The sequence below is a fragment of the Gadus morhua genome, chromosome 20 (genome assembly GCF_902167405.1).
Source record: "Gadus morhua chromosome 20, gadMor3.0, whole genome shotgun sequence".
Classification (NCBI taxonomy): Eukaryota; Metazoa; Chordata; class Actinopteri; order Gadiformes; family Gadidae; genus Gadus; species Gadus morhua.
This window is the reverse complement of record NC_044067.1, coordinates 12,323,543-12,349,468: the sequence shown is the minus strand read 5'-3', so window position 1 is coordinate 12,349,468 and position 25,926 is coordinate 12,323,543. Positions and strand designations below refer to the sequence as shown.

At 43.9% G+C, this 25,926-nt stretch overlaps 1 protein-coding gene across 1 annotated transcript in view; it reads right to left on the bottom strand.

Moving 5' to 3' along the window:
• Positions 1-1,616: 1,616 nt before the first annotated feature.
• Positions 1,617-25,926, bottom strand: part of edar (ectodysplasin A receptor) — a 26,383-nt gene continuing 2,073 nt past the window's right edge. Inside the window, exons 2-12 of the mRNA XM_030344168.1 lie at positions 16,212-16,277; positions 14,993-15,115; positions 12,797-12,978; positions 10,806-10,891; positions 8,290-8,370; positions 8,062-8,187; positions 7,832-7,906; positions 6,644-6,716; positions 4,261-4,609; positions 4,088-4,151; positions 1,617-2,816 (exon numbers count right to left, since the gene is read on the bottom strand). Of these exons, the coding sequence (XP_030200028.1) occupies positions 2,374-2,816; positions 4,088-4,151; positions 4,261-4,609; positions 6,644-6,716; positions 7,832-7,906; positions 8,062-8,187; positions 8,290-8,370; positions 10,806-10,891; positions 12,797-12,978; positions 14,993-15,115; positions 16,212-16,262 (1,653 nt within the window). The 5' untranslated portion in view covers positions 16,263-16,277 and the 3' untranslated portion in view covers positions 1,617-2,373. The remainder of the gene's footprint in view (positions 2,817-4,087; positions 4,152-4,260; positions 4,610-6,643; positions 6,717-7,831; positions 7,907-8,061; positions 8,188-8,289; positions 8,371-10,805; positions 10,892-12,796; positions 12,979-14,992; positions 15,116-16,211; positions 16,278-25,926) is intronic.

Below are 25,926 nucleotides of genomic sequence, written 5' to 3'. Positions count from 1 at the left end.
CCTGTTGTTCCATGCTGCCATCTGGGATAACTCTCCCTGTGTGTGTGTGTGTGTGTGTGTGTGTGTGTGTGTGTGTGTGTGTGTGTGTGTGTGTGTGTGTGTGTTTTGTGTGTGTGTGTGTGTGTGTGTGTGTGTGTGTGTGTGTGTGTGTGTGTGTGTGTGTGTGTGTGTGTGTGTGTGTGTGGTTGAACCTGTGCAGCCTCACACAGCCCCAGAGTCCAATCAGTCTGACTTGGGCCAGGTGATGCTGCTTAAGCCAGCCATCAACACACACACCAACATTCATATTGATTAAATGAATCACACCTTCATTATTTGATTATTACTTATATAACATCTGAATCAGTTTACAGTGAGCCTACTTCATAACACAAGTCTATTATAGGATGTTTCTCTCAGGCTTCTTCCAATACATGACAAGCTGAACAAGCTTGTCAAACACATTTTGAATTCCTTGGAAGAAGGGAAAATAATACACCACACCATAGATTTATGCATACTTTATTTTTATGAACACATACATTATCTACAGTAATAAGTTATATATACACATATACTTTGAATAGATGAATATTTGGTTTCAACGTGTGTTAGCGTGTGCAAACACATTCACACAACTATGTATGTTTGTGCTATGGCGGTAAAAAAAAGGAAGAAAAATAAAATGTAGCTGTTGTCATGGTTCCTCAATCTCCCTATAATTCAGTTCAACATTTTCCTGAAAACAAGGATGGGTATTTGCATAGAAATGTTAATTATTTAACAAAGCTGTGAGCTGACAATATTCAATTGGAAAACATTACATTGTGATAAAGCCACAAAATAATTCCATTGTCACCTGGTTGAATCCACTTTGGCAAAATTAAATGAAACAAAAAGATCATTCGATGCGCTTGGTAGGCGCTAATACTGTCCTGTGACGTTAGTGTTTGAAATTAAAAGACCATGAACTAAGAAACTGGAGTAGCAAACACCCAGCCTTGTTAATATTATAAGTATTAACACACACGTTCATTCATTTACACTACCGGAGTCCAGCCCCTGTCCAAGCAATGCAAAAAAAAAAAAAAGTACAATAAATTAAAATTAGGAATGGATAGGACCAGGCAGAGGCCTACGAATTTTAAATCTGTGAAGATGAGCCATGGGTGAACTACATGCTGAAACAGTGCTCACCGTTAACCGAGAACACCAGACTTACTCCATACATACCTGCATTCACCACCACAAATAACCAGGTTTGTTTTTTGGGTTGTGCGCAGAAAGCTAAGTCGTTCTCCTCGGTCATCCAAGAGAAACGACTAAAAGCTCTGTGATGTTGGTGTGATGGAGCATTTTGTTGTCACAGGGCACACCAGGTGCTCTGGCCACCCCGAGGGCAGTTCATCTCTCCTCCTCCATGGAAGCTGTTTCTGTTGGTTTTTATGGAGGAATTTATAGCTTTTCCACTGGGTTTCTCAATGGTTAGTGGATGCTGGAAATCACAGGCACTTTGCACCCGCTCTGTAAACCGCAACACTCCTGGGCCTATTAGGGGCTCCCATTGCCACACGCCGAATAATTAGCGCTGGCGGCAGCGCTGGACCACAGAATTAGGCCGAGAGGGGGGGGGGGGGGGGGAGTTATTAACAGGGGGGGGGGTATTCTAGGTCATGGCTGGGTAAGAAGTGAGAAAGAAGGTTTTTTTCCTGTGTGACTTAAGTTCGATCACAACTGCAAATGCTTTGAGGATTAACCAAGAGAAGGACGCTGAGGATGTTGCTGATTCATGGCTGGTGTTAAAGTAAGACAGTTTCTGTTTGGTGGAAAACATAATAATTGTTCTGGTCTGAGCATCAAAGCCCGACCGTGCATGGGCATGGGAAAAGACGTGTGGAAACGTCTCTCATAATGCAATTTCATTACATTTACCTCAAGTCCCGTCTTCTACAAAAAAACTACAATCTTGATGAAAATAAGTAGAAAAGTATTTTTCCATCAAGCTTGATTGCTTGCAGTTATCACTTCCCCTGCAGTCTGAATACTGTTCAAAGTGCAGCTCAAGTTTAAAACTAGTTTTTCTTTAATGCCGGCATCCAGCGCCTTTTGATCAGTGATCTTATTCTGTGTTCCCAAGCTCTTTAAATAAAGAGGAAGCAAAGAAGGAAGAAAGAAAAAAGTAAAGAAAGAAAGACCAAAGAACTAATAGAAAGAAAAAACCCAAACATGATTGCTGATAGTTTGCGTCACTGTCATCGGCACAGAAACAGGGCCGATGTCCAAAAAGTGGGGTGGGGGCCAATGACATTCTTCATGTGATTGTGACGGATGTAAAATACATATTTCCGGAAGACACCATGTTGTCCAATATGCGTCCATCCTCCGTCAAAAACTTCACACGCTGGCGCAGCGCGGGGACGGGCAGAGGGACGGGGGTGGGGAGGAGCAGGCCAGCTGACTGTGGAAGCTGCCGATCCCTTGGCAGCCCACGCCGGTCGGACTCCCCGCCGCTAGGCCCACCGCCGCCGCCGCCGCCACCGCCGCCGCCGCCATCTCGCTGACGCCCAGCACGTCGGAGCACAGAGACTCCACGGCGTCCAGCCTCTCGATCTGCACCAGCCGCGTCAGCAGGTCGGGGATGCTGTAGCCGGCCGTGCTCACGCGCTCAAACAGCTGCAGGCCGTCGCTCATGCCCCCGATCTCGTCGCGCTTCAGGCCGAAGCTCTCGGCCAGGTGCCTCCAGGTCTTGACCACAGCCGCCTCGCTGCTGTACGAGGAACTCAGCATGCGGCTGGCCTTCTCCAGGCAGTCAAAGGGCAGCTCCGTTGGGCTCAGCCCTGCAGGGCAGAGGAGGGAGAGACGCAGGTTAAGAAGGAGTTTAAGACTCTTTGTGGTTAGCGATTGCTGGGATCAGACGATGCAGATGTTGCATGTTTTTCGAAGCTTGCGTGCTATCTTTGCAAAGGGTTCTGAACATACATTCACGCGCACGGTATTGCACAAAGGCACGTGCTAACGTCCTCCAACACAACACGCAACCAGGATGGCCCAATTAATTTGGGCCATCATTCACAGTTAATTCTGTAACATATGTTGATCAGACTTCATCTGAAGAACAGTGTCATTTAGAAATAGGGAATAGTCAATCTGACCGTCGTATAAAACCCTTGCGGTTATTGGCCTGTCAGTAACATGTGGGACGTGGTCAAAAGCTTGCGACGTTTTAGCCAGAACACCCCGAGCGACACCTCGTGGTAAGTTCAGCATGTGTAAACGTTTGGCCTTTCCCACAATGTCTGTCAACCTCCTACGACGTGTACACTGACGTAGATCATTGGACCTCTCCTCTCATGTCCCGGGTAAACTTGACGCTAGTTCGTGAAGACAGAATGCGTCGCGGTGAAATGTGAATGGTGCCCGGTCTCTAGGCCAAGACACGGAAATAATCCATTTGACATGGTGCTTTGGTGACCACCGAGAAAGACAAAGATGTACGGTGTCATCCCGGAATGAAAGGGGAATTGGTTTGCAAGCCGGGGAAACAACAGATAACACAGACCACAACAACAACAAAATACAATGCAGAGGGAGGCCAGAGCTGAGGTCAGGTTACAGTGCAACAAAGGAAAGCATAGTAGTAAAGTGCTATTGACAGAGTCAAATGGCTGAAGGGACAACAGAGGTCATGTATCACTTGATTCTCCTAGCAGGCTTACTAAAACGATGACCGGGCCAAAGGCTCCAACTCCTCCAGAAGGGGTCCTGATTATGAGCGTTCAGAATAGCAATAGCTTTACTAAGGTCCTGTTTGTCATAAAGGTTCATAGACTGGGCACTGACTCCTGCCAGAAATGCTGATACCACTTTGCCTAGCCTTCCAAGGTGATGACCATGAGTAAGAAAATACAGACACAGTTGGTAAATGTGCTTCACAGTATTGTGACTCAAACATCTGGGTTCACTAATCAATGCACAACACAGATATATTGCCTTAGCTCTGTGCATGTTTGGAGTAAAAAAACATGTTTTTGGAATTTGGAACAGATAGTCTTTGGCTAATGTATCATGCAAACAAAATCTGCAAGTAGAGGGCATTTAAGAGACGTACCCTCTGCTACACTGCAGGCTCTGGCGTACAGATCCAGGATCTTTTTCCTGCGACTCTGTAGAATCTGAGGATGAAAAGATGAAGAAAGAAAGTTCAAGAAAACCCATTTCCACATATCTATACTTTTATGCAGCACGCAGTAAACGTTATAAAGATCACTCTCTCCCCCTTACCCCTGTAGTTTTGTTGTTATTGTTGATGGCGTTGGCGTTGCTTATGTGGTTTGCGTTGCTCATGTGGTTGGCGTTGTTGATCTGGCCGGAGCTGCCGATGTGGTTGGCTGATATGTTATTGCCCGGGTTGGGGGTGGCGATGGTGCCGTTTGGGGTGCGATCCCGAGCCAGGAGTCCCAGGGAGAGCAGGCAGAGGTCGGGTTTGTTCCCCAGGTTGAGGAGACACAGGTTGGGGTTGGGGTTGGTGCCGTTGGGCTCCGCTCCGCCCTGCCTCTCCAGGGCCGCCTCCTCGTCGCTGTCCATGCTCCGGCTCAACAGCTGCTCGTTCTCCGACGACGCGTCGTTCTCACTGCACACGTGTGGAGGGACACAAACAGACCACGCTCATTAAGGTCTGTTCCTTCAGTGTACATAGAAACCATACAATGAGGACATAACACACGGAGGTTGTCTCTAATCATTTTCTTGGACGAACTGTCGGATGTGAGGCATGTGGCTCAAAAAGGCAACTGAACTGACCCATTGCCAATAAGCGCCGACACGAAACAGAGGCTCGAAATATTAGTCATGTGTCTTGTTTTAGTTTAAATTGATTCTTACAAACACTCCCCAAACGATTTACTCTCAAGCTTTCTCTGTTGCTTTTAAGATGTTCCGGTTTTTTTATCTCCCAAAAGCACCTAGCTCACAGGGAGATGTTCACAGAGTACCATTGTCTCAGGGTCTTTCTCACTCTCCCTCTGACACACAACACAACACACACACAATGACATTGTTTCCCAGGACATGGAACACCACCTCTGGCAGCCAGCACAATGAGTTAGCACATCCTCTGGCATGTCCTTCTACCGCACTGAAGCCTCCGACCAGGGAATCTATCCTCCCGGTGTCATCCAATAGGCTGTGTTTTCACCTGGTGACGACTGCGCTGCGAGAGGGTCAATTGGGCAAAAATAACTCTCTCGCTCTCTCTTTTTCTCTATGATCTGGGCTCGATCGCTCTTCTGTGCCAAGCCTCTCCCCCCTCACACCGGCCGAAAAGCCACATAATTACTTTGCTTTATGACACACACGCACACACACACACACACACACACACACACACACACACACACACACACACACACACACACACACACACACACACACACACACACACACACACACAAAAAACGGCTAATCCTTGAGTGAACTTGTTTTTTTCCATCATGCCTTTGGGAGGCATCGTCCCCCGCACTGGGGTTTGATGATAAGAACAGATACACACACACACACAGAACACACGCTGTACTCACACACCCCCACACACACACATACCGCTAAAAGAGCCAGCAGCAACCACCGTGATGCTGGCAGTGGCTTGTTTTGTGGCGGCTTAATTATAAAGATGATAAGGGGGAGTCTCCTATGTCTGTGGCCTCACACTCCTGTCACTACCACTTGCACCCAGCTAGGCAAGACAATGGACAATTCATGCTCACACATTTGTGTCTCCTGTCCAGTGTGAACACTGCCAAACACACAGAATAGTCTACGTGTTTTCCACAGGTCACAGCCACTGGTGTTGTACAAACACCACATTTATGTTAATTACACAGATTTTGGAAGGAAAGAAAATATCTTGAGGGAAAATAATATTGGACCAAATGAGTTTTGGGTCGAATCGCCTGTTACACACTGCATCAGCCCACTGTTGGAAACAACTTGTCCTCATGTTCCTGTTTCTTCTTGTGTATCAATCCCTTCATGAGATGAGTATGCAAAATAGGGAACTAGGAACTTGCCATGTTTTACTAACAGACTACTCCATGGAAGTTATAAAGTTTCTTCTTTTTAAGTTTTTAAATGTACTAAACAATCGATGTTAAATAATTGGCTGGATTACGGCGCGTAAACATGTCATACATTGCACATGATTGGAATGTAACTAAATAGTGCCTGTGTTTATTCCTCAGCCATGTCCCAGATGGAACACATCCACCACAATAAGGAAAGAGTAAAAAAAAAGAACAATAAAACAAAGATATAATGCTTCAGCAATGCATTTAGGCTGGAATGGTTTAAACCAGGGTTTACCGTAATAAAGATAATTACATTGCATGGTTTCTCAAGAATGTATGGTTCCTTTATTCGTTCAAACAATGTAATGTGTCCGTATTGTTTTTTCATTGCACAAGTAAAAACACTGTGGCTTGTAAAATATAACATCTTTGCAGACGTAATGTGCAACTTTTATTTTCCAGTTTCGCATATTGGCAGCGTCTCTTAGTCTTTTTATTTGAACTTGGAGAGCTTTTACTTGCCTTTACTTAGTTACTATTCAAAGGGTCCTTCGGAGGTTGATGCGATTTTCAACCAGCTAATGTGAGTTGAAACTGCTTACCTTTTCACTGTTTTCTGTATTGGTGTCTTGAGTTTGTCAAACTCATCCTTTTCTGAGTAGATAACCACATTATCTAGTGAAAAAACAACAACAGTAAACCGTTAACATAGTGAAAGAACACTAATTCAACCTATAAAGAGTCCAGATGAAGAAGACGTATTTAAGAGAGAATGACTCAGACCAACGGAATAGTTAATTCTTCATTCTCAAATAATTTGTGTGTGTGTGTGTGTGTGTGTGTGTGTGTGTGTGTGTGTGTGTGTGTGTGTGTGTGTGTGTGTGTGTGTGTGTGTGTGTGTCTGTATTTTGGTGACTGCTCTGTTCACAATTAAGAAGCTCATAGCTCCAAGCAGTACCGGAGATGGCTGTCACTCTGGTAGACAGTAAGTCAGTAAGTTAATAAGGCTCAATGGAATGAAGGACATTTGGCTTGACAGATAAACACAGACACTAATCAGTTCATCCGTAGTCCAAAAGCTATGTTCTCTCTGTATAACACACAAAGCCATGAACATGTATAACGCTCACATTGCGATGTATTGACGCTCTTTATGTAGGTATCTTTCACCGCACACATTGGTATGCGATGTGATTGTGGCTGCAAATCATTAAACTATTATGTGTTTGTCTGTGTGTGTGTGTGTGTGTGTGTGTGTGTGTGTGTGTGTGTGTGTGTGTGTGTGTGTGTGTGTGTGTGTGTGTGTGTGTGTGTGTGTGTGTGTGTGTGTGTGTTACAGACACCCACACACACCCACACACAGCCACACACACAATAGCTAAGCGGTAGGTTGGTCTAGGGGCTAAATAGCGTGGAGGATCAGTGTCAGGACAGAAGTGGCCCTAAGCTATATCCACATAGCTCACCTGCATGGTGGCAATACCTTGTGGTCCTGCGCTACACATACACATGCATAGGGAACACGCATGTGAACAGCCTATGTGCCCTTAGGTCAATCCTATTGGTGGACATGGCGTGACTTGAATCTTAGTGGGAATCCATCTTGCCTTTGCTGATATTTTTTTGTTTGTGACTAACCCTATATAATTGATATTGATATACATGCATGACATTTTCATGATTGCCCTAACCCTAGCCCATAAAACTAGCCCTAATTTGAGGAAGTCAAGTCAAATGCATTTCATACGTGCAATATTGCTTTTTTTGTGTGGTTTTCAGCGTATACCTACCAGAAACATCTTTCTTGTCCTCCAGTTTGTTGACCTGAGCTTCTACCGCCTTAACCACTTGTCCAGCACAGCATGCTATTGAGACACACAAACACAAACACACACATACACAATAAACACCAAGTGATATAAACCAAAAGGGAGTGCATGTGAGCGTGTGAGATTACGTGTGTCTGTGTGTGTGTGACGTGTCTTTGTCTCCGTGTGTGTGTCCTGTGTACTCTTCTCACCGTGGCCATTGGGCTTGGCCTTCAGAATGTAGAACATGATAATGAGCACAATGGCTATGGCCATGATGAAGATGGTTGACATGGCGATGATGAGAGCTGTTGCCAGGTGACCCTGTCCTGTAGCATCTGAAGTGTGAAAACAGTGTTTTTACAAAACTTTGTAAAAAGACTTGAATGGGGATGGGTGTTTTCCGGTTCCATGGTAGATAACTATTTATAAATACGTACCTTTATGTGGATGGGGGAAGATGGTGGTGCTTCCAGGATCCTTCTGTACTTTCCCAGAAGGCACCACTGTAGTTTTCATGCCTGCAATACATATCCACATATACATAGTGTGTTAGCTTTCAGCCAATGGGTTTCTGTCACAACTTCAATTGAAGGAAAGCTCCACCATTCTTTCACATCTTTTAATGTTTCATTAGTGCTGTCAAATTGTCTAGGTGGCCAATAGCTCAGACAGGGGATGCTCAGTATGTGTATGGGTTCCTGGTAAATAGTGTGTGTTCTGACCAGTGTATGCATCCTGAATAACTGGTGGTCACCTTGCATGGCTGACTATACCAGAAATAACTGAAAAGTTTAAATGTGAAGATGGTTCATGGTTGATAATCATCAAATGTTTATTATCTTAGCAGTGTGAGGCAAGTTTTTTTTGGATGATATAATATAACAACATCCCATCAACTTCAATCAGCTTGGAATCCCAAATGTTTGTCTGGAGTGTGTTTCTCCCAGCCTTTCAACCCTCAACCAAAGTAAACAAGGCATTTTGTGGCAAAATGGCCTCCTTACTGGCTTCCTTTCCACTGTCACCTATCAGCACACACACACACACACACACACACACACACACACACACACACATGCACACACACACACACACACATAGACACATTCAAACAAACATGCGTGCCGGCGGCAACCATGTGTTTGCAAACATCGCTTCTCGGGGTGTTTGTTTACTCTCTGCTGTGGTGGATACGGCTCACTGTGGAGTTGTATTTAATTCAAGAGTGGTATGCGTCTTAATCACGTTCCACAAGCAACCACCACAAACACGGCTACAACAAGACACACAAACGATACAGCGTAATCCCAATCAAAGGCAGGGCCCTGGCTCATAATGTGCTCCACAGTCTGTTGACTGAGAGGGAAACAACGCTGGGAGAAAAAAAAATATGGCAGGCAGTATTAAGAGAATTTTCTGCTTGTTTGTTTTTTCCATAAAACTTTCTTGCATTTTATATGAACCTCACTTTGTGTTTAGGATATAAAACTGTTTTTACATCAACATCCGTGTCGAACTTAAGTGTGGAATATATATATATATATATATATATATATATATACATATAAAAAAAATAAAAAATACAAATTCAGCATGTAGAAATGATAAACAGCATAATGTATGTTAAACATTATATTTTTGTCTAGACTGACCTTTCTCAACACTCTTGGCACCGTATATAAAAAAATATGCAGGAATCAAGGTATATATATATATAAAGAAAAAAGGAAATAAAGTAATGTCTGAGACTCGTACCCGCCTGCCTGTCTGTCTGCCAGAAAGCGTTGGTGCGAGCGCTGACACGTTAATCATCCCATACGCGCACCACGTTAATCACGCTAATCATCTTTCTCATACCCTTACAAATGATCGCACACGCACAGACACACACACACACACACGCGCTGGAGTCTCAGGCGGTAGCTAGGCTACTTTTCCAACTGCGTGGCGAGTGGCAGCCTGCCTTCGCTTCAAGCGATGCTCGGTTTCTGGTGTGCTTGCTTCTATTTTTGAGAGCCACGAGCAATTATTTTCCGCTTCTCATTAAAAAGTGTCTGATCACTTCAGTCTCCCCTTGGGTGTGCTCTCTCCTCACCTCTTATAACGCCGGTTCGGAATTTTCATATTTCACAACACGCTCGTTAAATAAGATAGATGAACGAAAACAAGAGTATTTATGAGCGCACCGAAAACCACGGGGTGTGTGAGTCTGGGTGAGTGCATGTGTGTGTGTGTGTGTGTGTGTGTGTGTGTGTGTGTGTGTGTGTGTGTGTTGTGTGTGTGTGTGTGTGTGTGTGTCTGTGTCTGTGTCTGTGTGTGTGTGTGTGTGTGTGTGTGTGTCTGTGTCTGTGTCTGTGTCTGTGTGTGTGTGTGTGTGTGTGTGTGTGTGTGTGTGTGTCAGTGTGTGTGTGTGTGTGTGTGTGTTTTCGTGCATACGTGCGTGTGTGTGTATGATGGTGTGTGTGTCGCGAAAATGTTAATCTGCATTTCTATAGCAACTTGCATGCATAAAAAGTATGTCAAAGAAAAATGCTGGATGTGTGCCTGCGTGTGTATGTATGTGTATGTGTTAGCATTCATGCAGGCATGTGTGCGTGTGTGAGTCTGAGTTTCTGTGCATGCTATTAATAGCGTTTCTATGAGATTGTGTATCAATGAGAAAGCCAGAGGGGTGTGGGGATCCAATCAATATACAGAATAGATTACTCATAAAAATAACTCAGATGGCCAACTTATTCTAATGCTCTTGACCTCTGACCTTAGTCGCCCTACGCATTATCATTGGACCAGACTGCGCATGCAGCATGACTTGGCATCATTAGAGGAGCCAGAAGATACTTACTTTAGACAAATAGATCTATAAAGATTATTGCAAGACTTACCCCATCATTCAAATAAAATGAAAAAAATAAATAAGTGAGGGGAAAATAGAAAGTAGTGCTTTAAATCTCACATTCTTTGGTGTTGCGTGGCGCATTCTGGCAGGAGTGGCACACCTTGCCATAGAGGTTTCTGGGCCGGTTCTCCAAGATATAGTACCTGTGAGGGATCAAAAACTCAAGTCAATATTATTCATTTTGTTATATGGTAAAGGCAGCCTCGGGGAGCAATGTCCTTTCACTTTATGTTTCCTGAGAGAACACACTCTGGTCTTTGGTTTTCCATCAGCAGTGGGGGAAAACTCTTAAAAGCCACACCAGCAGAACCATGCATTGGACCTCTGACGGGTTAACGTGCATTCAACCCCCTCTGTCAATAAAAAGATTATGAAACGTACAGTAAAATAAATCAGTGAAAATTAACATTAATCTCAATTTAATATTTACATTTAAATAGAAATGAAAAATAGTAGTGGGATTACTTATTACCACATCAAAATAAATTTGTTTTCTGCCGCCCCCATATCACTGTTTCGAAAGATAAACCGTGTATTGCTGCATCCTCCCTCACATTTGCACAGTATCTCTCGCATGAGGCTGGCTGGTAATGCAATATGTAGGGCTCGACATATCACATTCTACCAACCGGCCCTACCCCAGCACCGCAGGCCTGGAGGAACGATAAGTGAAATTATCAATCATTTCCATCGCTAACCAAACCCTGAGAAATGCCCATCTAACCAGCAGCAGGAGGGTACATCTGAGGCTTCCTTTTCAATCTTTGGGCTTTTAGGGGCCATTTCTTTTTTACTGGATGAACCTAAAACCTCAATTGAAAGCAGGCTAGATTTTTTGGTGGCGGTCAAGTTCAAGGGGGAGTAATAGGGAAGTGGGGTTTGAACAAATATGTCCAACATAAGCATGCTTTCCGGTTTGAGGTTATCTGGCATTAGAAGTCTTTAGAAAAAACTTGAGCTGTACCATTAACATTTATAACTTGTCATGGAGATTAGAAAGCACTTTGATATGTGAGAAACACAAATATCATTGTAATTTCTGCTTCCTGCGGCCACTCTGAACTCTGTCCAGTTGTCTTTATAAGCTAGGTTGTGCTGCACAATTATTTTTTGTTGCTGATCCAATATTATTGTATTCTCTCATTATTCTCACTTACTTTGTATGAAGGTGTCTGCCTAAAGCCTTAAGGTAGAATGTCAAGCTAGTGCTCAGGTAAAGAGAGAGAGAGAGAGAGAGAGAGAGAGAGAGAGAGAGAGAGAGAGAGAGAGAGAGAGAGAGCGAGAGAGCGCGCGTTAGAGCAGCAGATTGAAGACTTGCGAGAGCGGGGAGACGAGGGATCTGGGACCATTTAAAGGCCCTTTATTGACTCCATGCTCCGGAGACGGACGGCACGGCGTTACACAGAGCAGCTGTGGGGCTGCGGTGGGTGCCACGGCGATCGGAGGGTTCAGGATGTGGTGGGTGTCGGAGTTGCCTATCCTTTGTGTGTCAAGCGTAGAGCCCGAGAAAACAAAAGTGAACCCGGGTGGTCCCGACATCTCAAGGCTAAGCTGATAGGTGCCTCCCTTTCCAGACCACACGTTTGCAATGTCTACATACTTGCACATGTAATGGCACTTATCGATCGTGCTGTGTTTCTTTTGCATGTGGGTGTGCGCATGTGTGTCTTGTTGACGCACAAAATGTATTTTCAACAGGCGGGAATTTGACACAGATGTTACAAACAAGGTTTGAGGGTTTATTCAAAATAAGCAGTGTAACATAGCACTGCATCAGTCTGAAATGTAGTACAATTTCCCGAATGACTATTAATATCATACACATCTGGTGTGAAACATTGTGTGTGTGTGTGTGTGTGTGTGTTAGTGTGTGTGTGTGTGTGTGTTTGTGTGTGTGTGTGTGTGTGTGTGTGTGTGTGTGTGTGTGTGCATGTGTGTGTCCGTGCCGGCGCCTGCCTGTTTGTTTGTATGTGCATGAGTCTGCGTACTCATGTCCGTGCCTGCGTGTGTGTATGTGTGTGTGGGTAGGTGCGTGTTGAAAAACTCACCCGGGCAGGCACGGCCCACACTCTGCATCACTGTCGGTGGTCCCAGCACTCAGCACAGTGGCCCGGTAGAGTGCATCACAGTCCTTGTGGCGTCGGCAGATCTCATACTTCCCCTTGGAGTACTTCCCGTGCGGACATGCCACACAGGCAAAGTCGTCGTCCTTCACCCCGTAGCCACAGGACTGGCGTGTTAAGACATGGCAGCAGCAATGGCACCGCATGAGGAGAGAAGATGGGCTTTAGAATAGAGTGTCCCGCATGCTTCCCTACAAATGTTTGATGTCCATAAAACGACTACTTTTTTGAGAACTTTTAAATAGATTTACCACAGTGAACCCGTACAGACCTGCATTGGCAGGCACACACACACACACACACACATACACACAAACACACTTGTTCCTGCTCTGTCTCTCTTTCATCTTTTTCATCTGTCTCTTTCATCTGTATATTAAAACAGGCCCATCGAGGCCTCCTCTTTGCTTTGGGCTAGATTAGCTCTCGAGAAATCAAATTTTTTCTCCATTGCTATTTTATTTTCATTAGTTGTTTGCTTTAGGCATGATTCCATCCCTTCACATTATAGATGGAAACCCATATTTTGTACCCAGACTCCATGTTCGTCTATGTTCCAAAAATAATCCTGTCCGCACTCGAATCCTACAGTACATTTTTATGGTAACCTCACACACTCTTTCTCTCTACAGGACACACACACACACACACACACACACACACACACACACACACACACACACACACACACACACACACACACACACACACACACACACACACACACACACACACACACACACACACAGTTACAGGCAATATGCATAATCAAGGCAAACACCAGCAAGTCTTAAAGACCTTTGATCATCCTAAACTACAAAATTGTCTAAATCTCTTCTCTATCATGTTGCTTGCAAGTGGCCCAATAGGCTTTTAATGACCGAAGACTGTTTGGTCTTCAGCATTGCTTTAACTCTAATGGCACAGAGAAGTTGAATCAACATTAAACCCGCAGTCAAAGGCAGCCAACAGTAATGAATAATGCATAAAGATTTTAAAATAGATGAGGAGAGAAAGAATGGTTGATAGTGAAATGCGAATATGATTTCTTAATAATTAAGGGTCCACAAAGGCTATTTTTGAAAGTAGGCTGTACCTGAGTAACATATTGTAACAACACCTTCCCCCTTGTTGAGGTGCCAACAACAAGCGAGTCATCATATCGATTCCACGAGGAAACACTCACACTAAGATGCCCCACTGGCGCCAGCAGTGTTGTAGTAGGCTGTGAGCAGGGGTGTGTCCGTACTCATTGAGTAGGAGTGGCACAACACGACACAAGGAGGCAACTGGGCCACAACAATGTGTTAGAAGAGTGGAGCGAAGAAGAAAATCGAAATTGTGTGAGAAATTACAGATTTTTATTAAGTGATTGGGCAAATATCGCACCGTTAATTGGCGCACAAATGACGACAATGTGAATGTACATTGTGTAGTTAAAACACATCAAAACCTTTTTCTTCTTCCATTTGCTCAACAAATCCAAATCCAATTAAAAGCCATATTTAGTTGGGGTCGCCAATTTTTTGTGGGGGGGGGCTTTTCCACCCCAGCCCCCCCCCCTGGACATGCCCTTGACTGTGGAGCTACCAGCTGCCTCTGTTTGACATCCTCCTGTGACTAGTTTTGCTTTGGTAGCTCAGTCTGTCAAGCGACAGACTAAGCAAGGCTAAGTCACTAACCCCCCCCCCTCTTCCAACTACTGGAGGGGTCCTTCTGTGATTTCCAATCTAAACAATTGAAAGCACTAATAACTGTAGGATACTGTTTGAGTGTGTTAGTGTGTGTGTCTTTCTTTTTCTCTGTCTGTGTGCACGCAAGAATGAGTGAGTTCACAGTGACTTCATGGGTGGTCCGGGCAAGATGAAAAGCAACAGAACGAACGCAAGATACTGATTTGTTACAGATACCAGTCCAAACTGCTTTTCACTAATAGAGCATGGGACTTTTTCAACCTCACTTCATATGCAGGTGGAAATATGAGTCATAAAAGTGTGTGTGCGTGTGTGTGTGTGTGTGTGTGTGTGTGTGTGTGTGTGTGTGTGTGTGTGTGTGTGTGTGTGTGTGTGTGTGTGTGTGTGTGTGTGTGTGTGTGTGTGTGTGTGGGTGCGTGCGTCTCACCATGTGAGGCTCCTGCCCTGGCTGACACTGAGGACATGCTTGACAGCTGTTGCTGGTCTGGTTGAAGAACTCAAACTCCCCACAGATCGAGTACTCGGCTCCACCGCGGGACATACAGCACACCTGTTGGCCAGAGAGAGGCAGGACAGCCAGATAGGTCAAGGAAATGCAGCAGAACATTGAGCTTGGTGTAGTCCTAGATGCTTTAGTGCCCAGCCGCGGTGAGCTATCAAGGGGGAAAGTGTTTATAAGCATCAAGCTAATATATAGGCTAGATTACACCGTTTTTGTTTTTGTCGATAAGGTGTGTGCGTGTGTGCGTGTGTGTGTGTGTGTGTGTGTGTGTGTGTGTGTGTGTGTGTGTGTGTGTGTGTGTGTGTGTGTGTTTGCATGCATTCGTGCAAGCCATCATGTGTGTGTGTGTTGCCATGTGTGTGTGTGTGTGTGTGCGTGTTTGGATACATATGTGCATGCATGTTTGGATGGCAGCATGTGTGTGTGCCAGTGTGTGTGTGAATGTGTGCATGCCAGCATATGTGTGTGTGTGTGTGTGTGTGTGTGTGTGTGTGTGTGTGTGTGTGTGTGTGTGTGTGTGTGTGTGTGTGTGTGTGTGTGTGTGTGTGTGTGTGTGCGTGTGTTTGGTGGGCGGGTAATAAGTGGCATCTGGACTTTAGCCACATCCAGTGAAGTTGAAGACAGGCCTGCAGTAGAGACCCCCTACAGTACAGAGAGAGCCCCCTTAAAGACTCTCGGCTTCAAAGGTTGATCTGCAGAATACAACACTGGGGAGGGGAGGGTAATTCCTGGCTCCTCTGTTATTCCCCACATCTATAAGGGGTTAGGTTCAAGCCCATAAAGAGTCAGGCCAGAGAGAGAAACTGATCCAGTCCAATGATGGGTGGGTTTTCAGTTTAGGATAGAGTGGGATTGTTTAAGTGATTGATGGGTTGATGAATGGATACCTTAATTGGTTTATTTTTTAAAGCTCATACGGATTAATTTAAGGGTTGCTTTAGATCAGGCACGTCCTACTACAATGTCAGAGTGAAAATTGACTTTATTGGAGGTACAACCAGATGTAGAAATGGGTTCGATTTGCCTTTCAAAGGAAAAAGACAGAGAGAAGAAAAAAAGACGAAGCAGGGAAGCGGTTGATGTGAGACCATTTTTATGAGTACACAAAAATAAAAGAAGAAACACAAGGATAAACAGTACTCACCAACAACAAGGACATGTAGAGGGCCTTGACTTGGCTTCTTCTATGAGACATCTTCGCTTCCCTCTCCTGGAACAAACCAAACAACAGATGGGCCGAAAAAAAAGAAAAAGTCATTATTTATGTTTGCGCACAAACTATTCAACCGAAGACGATTCACTTTATAAGCTCCAGAAGAACACCCGTGATATATTGCATTCCTGGAACAGCAGCACTGGCTCTAATTGTACCTGTGTGTCGGTAGCCGATGGAGCTCTGCCAACACGGTGTGTGGGCCGCTACCCCGTGCTATGACACGGGAACGAGTCACCGCCTATCGACTTCTGCTTCAAACAAGGGCCCATCGCTCCTCATCACGCCTCATAACTTGATGAGTCCCGGCGCCGTTGCAATTCTGCATGATGTAATTTCATCATGTCACTCTGTCCCACCTTCTACTGCCTTGGTGTACAGCGTTTAAATGTTGAGATGAGAAATATACACCCACATACACGCACGCACGCACGCACACGCACACACGCACGCACACACACACACACACACACACACACACACACACACACACACACACACACACACACACAGGTGAGGCGTTGAATTTAGATGAGGTCTATGTTTGTGTTCGCAACCAGATTGCTTTGATGAAAAAAGTATTATCTGACTCGGCGTCATGAGTGATACATCGCATCATGAATGCTACGAGTACAGAGACCCTGTAAGCCAAGTCAGAGCCATAAAAAACATGTTTAAACTAACAAGGAACAATCAATCGTTTCATTGGGCTGCTGTATTGGTGAGGGTGTTACCGTAGCCTTTTAGATGCATGTTTTTCTATTATTTTATTTTGATGGATTTATGGATGTATATGGATTTGTATTACATATGATATACATGCTGTATGTAGTCGTGTGTTATTGCATGTTTGCAGGATGACTGCACACACATGATTATTGCGACTGAATCTTGTTTGGCGGGCACTGTGCGTTTATGTTGTGGTCGGTCCCTAAATCTTTTGTTGTGTTGTTTGTGAGCATACGTGTGCAAATTGATTATTTTGGTATAGTTGAAAAGAAATTACATTGAGAGGAATCCCAGATTAAGGTTCTTCTGTGCATTGGAACAATAAGAAAAGAAGCAAATCACAAACAGCACTCAGGTCGGGTGTTCATTGAAGTGCATGCTCTTGCTTTCTAGCTGCTGCAGTCTTACCGTTTGTGTATGAATCTGATGCTGCTGTTTGCTAGCTACCTGCCCGATGTTTGCTAGACTGTTATCCCATGCTTATTGTTATTGTAGGTAAGTAGTGGGTGTGTTGGAAATGATTGGATATGTGCTGCAGTCTTTTTTTCTTTTAGCCTTTCCTCAAGAAGCCTTGCCTTTTGCCTGGCCACCATTGCAAATTGTAATTTGTTATAAACAACTTTCCTTTTTGTTTTTTAAGTTTAAATAAAATACATCAACAAAACTTTCCTCTGACATATCTCAGATTGTGCATGCAGGAATGGTTTAATGTGGTTTGAGTGGAAAACCCACCTTTTCTTATTATAATCATGATTTTTTTCTGTGATTACAATCTTTGATTACATCGCACTGAGCAAAATGGCAATTAAGATGTCCTTATATAGCCTATAAACTATTGTACACATCAATCAAAACTAAATCAAATCACAACGCCAAGAGAACCACAAGAAAAAGGGAAGACGCAGCCTCTATTTGTAACCTCTGCAATCTAGGGCACCAAACTCTTGAACTAGATCCAGATGCTCCTACTTTTATTTTTTGGTAAAAAATTAATATTGTTTCCTAACAATATCTATCTGATGATAAAAAAGAAAATTTACTTTGATAATCATGATTTCTTTCTACAAATCCTAACCAATGGAATATCGATCCTTTAATAGTCCCAAACGCTTCAATACAGGCCTGTGTGTGTTTTCCTCTGTGTCACTGAGTGTGCACTGTGTGTGGTCTGCTAAGCACAGGAATGACTAAAAGGTATCTTGAGTCATATGTCACACTCATTGTGTCCCACCTCAAAAACTCTTTGCAAGGCAAGAGACCCGGGCGACTAGGTGATATTTTGTGACATCTGCTTCTTTTCCCTCAAGAAGTCCAGTGTACAACAAAGAAACACTATACCATAAATTGTGCTATTTGCAGGCAATTAGAATATAAAGATGCCATGTGTTGTCTGACTACAAGCCTGAATGCACCTTTCTTTTGCATTTTATGTGTGCTCTCAGAACTCAGTAGTCAAGTATTATTTATAATTTTAATTAAAAAATGGAAGGAGTATGTATGTCTGTATGTCTGTATGTCTGTATGTATGTATGTATGTATGTATGTATGTATGTATGTATGTATGTATGTATGTATGTATGTATGTATGTATGTATGTATGTATGTATGTATGCATGTATGTATGTATGTATGTATTTATGTATGTCTGCATCTGCCGTTTGACCGCTCATCTGATTGACTTCCCACTTGGCGGCTTTATTGCTGCGGACTCCAGGGAGAGCAGTGTCAAGCGGTTGCCTGTTGGATGAGCCGTTCTAATCGGGCCAAATCCGCACACGCACGTCCTCAACAGGCACTGCACTAGTATTTTAAATATCATGTTTATTTTATCAAAATAGCAATAACACAAGAACCGCCTCCGCAAGAATCAAATAGGCAGGCATTGGTTCACAAGGCACAGACTCACACAAAACAAAGCCACACACACGCTGTATAATTATTGTTATTAAGTCAAAAACTCATTGTTTCTTTGACAGATAATTGCAGCCCACATGCATGAAACAACAGGTTGCAGGAGTCAGACAAAAGGTAATTGAGTTTGGGAGAGGAAGTCAGGGGACTATGGATACGTGCTGCATGGCAGGCTATATATAGAGGTATCTAGGCTGCTGACTTATACATTCATGAATACAGTATTGTGATGGGAACTGGCGAGTGTTGGGGGTCTCTGCACCCGACAGCACAACACACAGAGTATTAGATGAGACACATTTTTGTTAAATTATTATTAAACAGGGATCAGGGTCCAAATATGATTGGTATGTGTGTCTGTTTGTGTGTGTGCGTGTGTGTGTTTGTGTGTGGTTGTGTGTGATTTTGTGTGAGTGTGTGTCTGTGTGCACGTGTGTGCGTGTGTGTGTCTGTGTGTGTACGTGTGTGTGTGTGTGTGTGTGTGTGTGTGTGTGTGTGTGTGTGTGTGTGTGTGTGTGTGTGTGTGTGTGTGTGTGTGTGTGCGTGTGTGAGCAGGCCCGTGCACATGTGTGCATGTGTTTGCCTGTGTGGGTGTGTGTGTGAGAGCCTGCCTGAGGGAGGTTTGTTTTGTTTGAGGCAGGAAGTTGCTGCCGCTATCTGAGGTCACAATCTGTGTTGTCTGGCTCCATCATTTTGATTTTACATTTCACTCTTCCATGTAGGCAACAAGGCAAGTAGAACGCTCTGAACATCAATAAAGACCTCCATCCACTTTCCTGTTTGATGTTGCTTAATGAAAGCCTCCACACACTCAGAGACATACATGCACACACACACAGACTAACACACACAGCAACACACACACATACAGTGTGAGCGTGAAATAGCCCTAATTACGTGAATCCCTGTGGTAAGGCCACAACCTGTGTTTGTTTGTTAATGTGTGTTTGTGTGTGTGTGTATATGTTTGTGTGTGTTGTGTGTGTGTGTGTGTGTGTGTGTGTGTGTGTGTCTTTGTGTGTGTGCGTGCGTGCGTGCATGCGGTGGTGTGTATATGTGTAACTGTGGGTTAGCAAGGCTTCTTGTATTGAGCAATTCAACCCCCCCCCCCCCCCCCCTCCCGACCTATACACACACATGCACACACACAAGATAAGCAAACTATTATTTATGAACACCCTTATGCACACATACACAAAATGAACTTAAACACCATAATAACTCTTTATCTCCCACTTCAAGGCTCACAGGACAGGACACACACACAGACATACACAAACATACACATACACAGACAGGCAGACACACAGAGAGGAACACCAGACACAGTCTACTGGCATGGAATGCAACACTGACTCTGTTTGAAAAGTGCTTCCTTCTCTTTCTACATCGTTTTCTCTCCCTCTTTTTTTGAATCCCTCCCTCCCTCCCACCTCCCTCCCCAGTATCTCCCAATCTAGCTTCACATTTCTTTTTCTTTGCAGCCTTCCCCTTTCTCCGTGGTCTCTCTCTCTCTCTCTCTCTCTCTCTCTCTCTCTCTCTCTCTCTCTCTCTCTCTCTCTCTCTCTCTCTCTCTCTCTCTCTCTCTCTCTCTCTCTCTATCTCTCTCTCTCTCTCTCTCTCTCTCTCTCTCTCTCTCTCTTGCTTAACCTCTCTCTACATTTCTTTTTCTCTTTCTCTCTCTCTAGCTCTCTCACTCTCTTGCTCCCTCTCTCTCCCTCTCTCTCCCCTCTGTCTCTCTCTATCCTCTATATCTCTCCTGTATCACACTTTTGCATCACTAACCCACCCCCCCAACCCTAACCACACTCTTCTCTCTCTGGTGTCTCTCTCCCCTGCGTCTCTGCGTCTCTTTGTCAGGACATGTCTGCGATGAGAGTTGGCCGCAGTCTGGCGGCCCCCGAGGGATTAATCTTCTAACGGCCGCATAATCTCAGATAAATACCTTGCCTATCATTAGCTCTGTCATTAGCTGGGGGGGGGGGGGGGGGGGGTTGGCTCATAAGGGTGCGGTGGGCTCATAAGGGTGCCGGGGGGAGACGCACAGCCCAACATAGCTCCATTGCGATCTGGAAGAAGGCTTTATGGTATTGCATGTTGGCTTTATCATATTTATCATACGTTTCTGTATGCATGCATGTATACATACTGCATATGAAAACCCCTGATTTAAAGCCCATTTTAAGAGGAAGAAAGATTGGTGAATGAGAGGGGAGGGATGCTTATTCTAGGGGTGAATGGGGAATATAGATGTTGTTTGGGGGGACATGATGTGATACATCAAATATCAGACGATGAGAGTAAAGGAATATATCCAAAAACAAGGGTAGTATTCTCTCACTTAATGCGCAACTCTCTATTTCTCAAACATTCACTGTTCTCAAGAATCGATTCCATCCATCTTACTCCTCCATCTTCACCTCATGACCGAACCCAAATTCACACATTCCGTCTGAACAAGGCCGGAAACCGTGCATTCATTCAAAACCGTGGCCTACAGTGACAAGCGTAATACATCTTGACGCTCTCGCAGACCCAGCCCAGTCTGAACTTCAAAAGCAGCTTGGCTCCTTCCTTCATGAGGTGTGTTGCGGCACAACGTGACAGGCAAAATTGGTCGTCCTAACAAAAAGAGTCATGGCGGACTTAGTTCCTATACATGTTAGGGAGAGGCTGCATGGAACATGGAAATTCCCATAAGAGAATAAATACCACACAGACACACACACACAACCTCAAACATTCATACACATAGACACACGCACCAACACACACACAGACACACACACACACAAAAACACACAGACATACACAATCATTCTGATGTAAAGTAGATTGGGGATCCATAGATATCATATCTTATCTCAAATCATTAATTGTATCATGATGTGGTTTCCCCTTCCTGATCCTCGTCCTACTGTAGCCCTATTTCTTGTTCCCCCATTTCTTGAAACCTTTAACTCATCTTTTATTCTGTCCCTTCCTCTTCTGCTCAGGTGTTCCTATTTGACTCTCTCTCTCTCTCTCTCTCTCTCTCTCTCTCTCTCTCTCTCTCTCTCTCTCTCTCTCTCTCTCTCTTTCTCTCTATTGCTCTCTTTCTCTCTCACTCTCTGTCCCTCAGTCTCCCTCTCGCTCTCTTTCTCTCTCTCTCTCTCTCTCTCTCTCTCTCTCTCTCTCTCTCTCTCTCTCTCTCTCTCTCTCTCTTTCTCTCTCTCGCTGTCGCTCTCTCTCTTTCTCTCTAATGCTCTTTATCTTTCTCTCTCACTCTCTCCCCCTCAGTCTCCCTCTTGCTCTCTCTTTCTTTCTATTGATCTCTTTCCCTCTCTATCACTCTCTCACTCTCTGAGGGCATTTATATGCATAATACTGATGATACCATAATAATAATTTAGAACAGTTTATTAGCAACATGTGCGTGTACACGCATGTTTCTAATGTGCTCCCAGGAAACCATTTGTCTGCTCATCAGTCGGGTTCTCCCCTCATAGACGTGATGGACGTCATGTCTCTGCTGCTGTGGTTTGATTTTTGGAGCATGGCGCCACATGCTGCCTGTTACGACTTAGTCAGGTTTCAGCGGGTTACTCGTCCTACAACAGGACAAAAGATACAGCATATACTCTTAATGATAGTGGACGTTTTATTTATTGAATTATAAATCAAACATATTGAATATGTACATACATATATAGTGTAGAAAATGTAATTGACAAAACAATAAATGTTTGACTTGGTGTTTGTTTCTTTGGTCACATTGACGCGATATTCTAGAATAAACTGGTCACCAGAGACAAATGGGAGAAAGGTGGGAGTCCAACCAGTCTCTATTTGGACACATCTGTTGATAAAATTAGCGCTTGACATCGACTTAAACCATTTTCACTCCTTTTGACATAAAAATGTGACATTGCAACCTTAACAAACTTAAACTTAAAATGATCCAATACATTTGTCAAAAAGTAAGCTGTGTTCTTTCTGGCATCTCATTTTCCAATTCACAAAGAAGTGTAATGGACGAACCAATCATGCTTCGATAATTAACGTGCGTGTCGGTCTGTCAGTCTTTTAAAGAGCCCTTTAAACCTCAATAGATATTTATTGTCTCAGCCGTTAATGACTTCCTATCTCAAGCAAGCGCTGTATTAAATAGGGCCAATCAAGTGGTTGGGGGAAAATGGCCAAGACAGCAATCAAAAGAGAGGAGTTGGAAGGGAAAGAGAGGGAGGGGGGAGGGGGGGGGGGGATTGCTGGCTGTTTAATTTTTCCGATGACAATTAAGCCTAACCAAACAGTGAAATTAAGTGCTGTTCTGGCTCTCTTTATAGGTTTCTTGCTGCTGTTTTCTGTCCAGAAGTAATCCAACTGATTCTCTCACTCCTCCACTCTCTCTGTCACACAGAGACACAATTCCTTCCTCCTTGTAACCTTATTCTCTCCCCATCTGTTTCACATTTTTTATTTGATTTAATATGACAACGTCCTAATACACAAATAGAGGAAGAACAAAAAAACTGCAGAGCTGGAAAAAGGCTATTATTTACATGTTAACTGTCCATGGAATCAGGCCATCAAATCCCTTGTAGTATTTTTTTGTTTGAGTGTGTGAATGCACGTCTGTTTGTGTGTGTGTGTGTGTGTGTGTGTGTGTGTGTGTGTGTGTGTGTGTGTGTGTGTGTGTGTGTGTGTGTGTGTGTGTGTGTGTGTGTGTGTCTGTGTGTGTGTGTGTGTGTGTGTGTGTGTGTGTGTGCGTGTGTGTGTGTGTGTGTGTGCTCGCAGATGTAAGACATACAGGTGCCTTGTAAATTTTAGGTTGTCTAAAAGTTCATTTTCTTTGCTGCAGAAATGTCCACTTTCTGAGCACACTGTGCATAAAACCTTCTTGTTGTATTCCCACAGGACCGGGCTCCCTCTCTACACAGCCAGCGTTCCCTAATGAATCCTGTTGTGTTCCTAGCATAGAGAAATATATCTTATTTTAACTCCCCTCAATGTATCATTCTAGTAGCACCCCTCACACACCCTGTTCCAACACACACAGACTCCCTTGACTTCCTTTTTAAATGTGTTTTTGAAGTTGGAAGAATTTCGCTGCTGGCGTTTTTGTTCCCGTGGGACGGGGGGAGGGGGGTGCATTGAGGTGCACTCAATCAAAAAACACCGTCCTCTGTCACCTTTAGCTAAACCCGCCAGCGACATCTCTATAGACCAAACTCCTCGCATGTGTGGGGGCAAAATGTTGACACCCAAAACAATCAGGATTTGACAAGGAGTGTATGGGCCTGAGCAGAATAGTATGAGGGCTTGTTTTCTGGATGGGCTTAATGTACCTGACACACATGGTTTGCAGTGTTATGCATGCTTCTGTGTCTGTTCTTCTTTCTGTTTGCTACATGAGAAGTCCCCACTTTCAGGTCGGTATTTAATTACAACAGGGAAAAATTGTGCCTCAAGCTACATCATTTAATTCAGTACCATCCAAATTTAGATTTAATTTGAGTGCATTTTATTTCTGTCACAGTTTTTAATTATAATCTTTATATCATTTGATTAACTAGACTAATGAGAGTTTGATAGTAAACAAAGCCCGAAACACAATCTATAGGAATATTAAAACACCATTCTGGGTGAATGAGCCAATTAAAACACATGTCAAGCTCATTTACTCACAAATAAAACCCTTTCCTTATGTTCAGGATTGTGTAGTGGGTTAGAGAACAACATTATGCCCATGAAAGAAAATAGCCGGCGCATGTCAGTCTGTGAATGTGTGCATGCGCGCGTGTGCGATGTATGTATGTATACGAAACCTTGCCTTAAGGTCGCCTTCTTCTCGCTCTCTTCATCCTTTGATTGCTTTAATTAGAGACTTACTGTCGGCTTCCCACTCAGTGCATAGAGAAAACAAACTCTTAGGGTACATGAAAAGAAGCTTAATTCCCTATTATTTCTCTCTCACTTTCTCTCTCTTTCTCTCCCTCTCCCTCATTCTCCCTCTCTCCCTCTCTCTTTTTCTCTCCCTCTCTCTTTCTCTTTACCTCTTTCTCTCTACAGGACACACACACACACACACACACACACACACACACACACACACACACACACACACACACACACACACACACACACACACACACACACACACACACACACACACACACACACACACACACACACACACAGACAAAAAGACACCTATTTCAGCGCCAGTTGCTCTTTGATTCTCAGCCTGTTGGTGATCTGTCTTTCATCGTTCTCCCTGCTTGATCCTCGCACCCGGTGTCTCGCTGGCTCTACCCATGCAGATCCAGTCTCTCCCTCTAACTCGCCGTGCTTAGCTTCAAGGCGGCTGTCATTGCCTCACTTGGACATCCCTGGCCCGTTCAGACTTCGGAGAGCTTAGGAGATGTTGGCTTCTTATCGGTGACGCCTTCACACTACATAGTTTTAAGGAGTGAGGCCCTCTCCTATCTACCTGGGTCTATATACTAATGCCGGGGGAATCTAGATCCTGCATGTCCCGTTTATATTTATATTTAGGTTTTTTTTTTATCCAAAGCGACTTACAATGAGGACATTTGTCGGAAGAAAGTGAAACAATATATTGCTGTCGGAACATTTGCAATGAGGTTGCATGCGTTGTATGCTTTCATTATCAAATTTGTTAAATTAAAAAAGTAGGTGTGTCTACATCGAGCAGCTATGCAGTCCATATTGCACCTTTTAACAATGTACTTGATGCGAGCTCATAAGACAGACACTCGTTGGGGTAAAAGCAGCCTGGCAGCTCAATCAAGCCTTGGGTCATAATAAGATAAGCTGTATGGAATAATTGAGCATCATTTGTGATATCATTTAGGACTAAACATGCAGAATTAAAAGCCATGACTTGTCACCTTTTGGGGGATTTATTACATTTACATTACAGTCTCAGATTAACTGTAAGTGTGGTTGGTTAAATGTAGCCTACAGTGTGGTTGATTAAATGTCATGAAATGCCCCTGGCTTG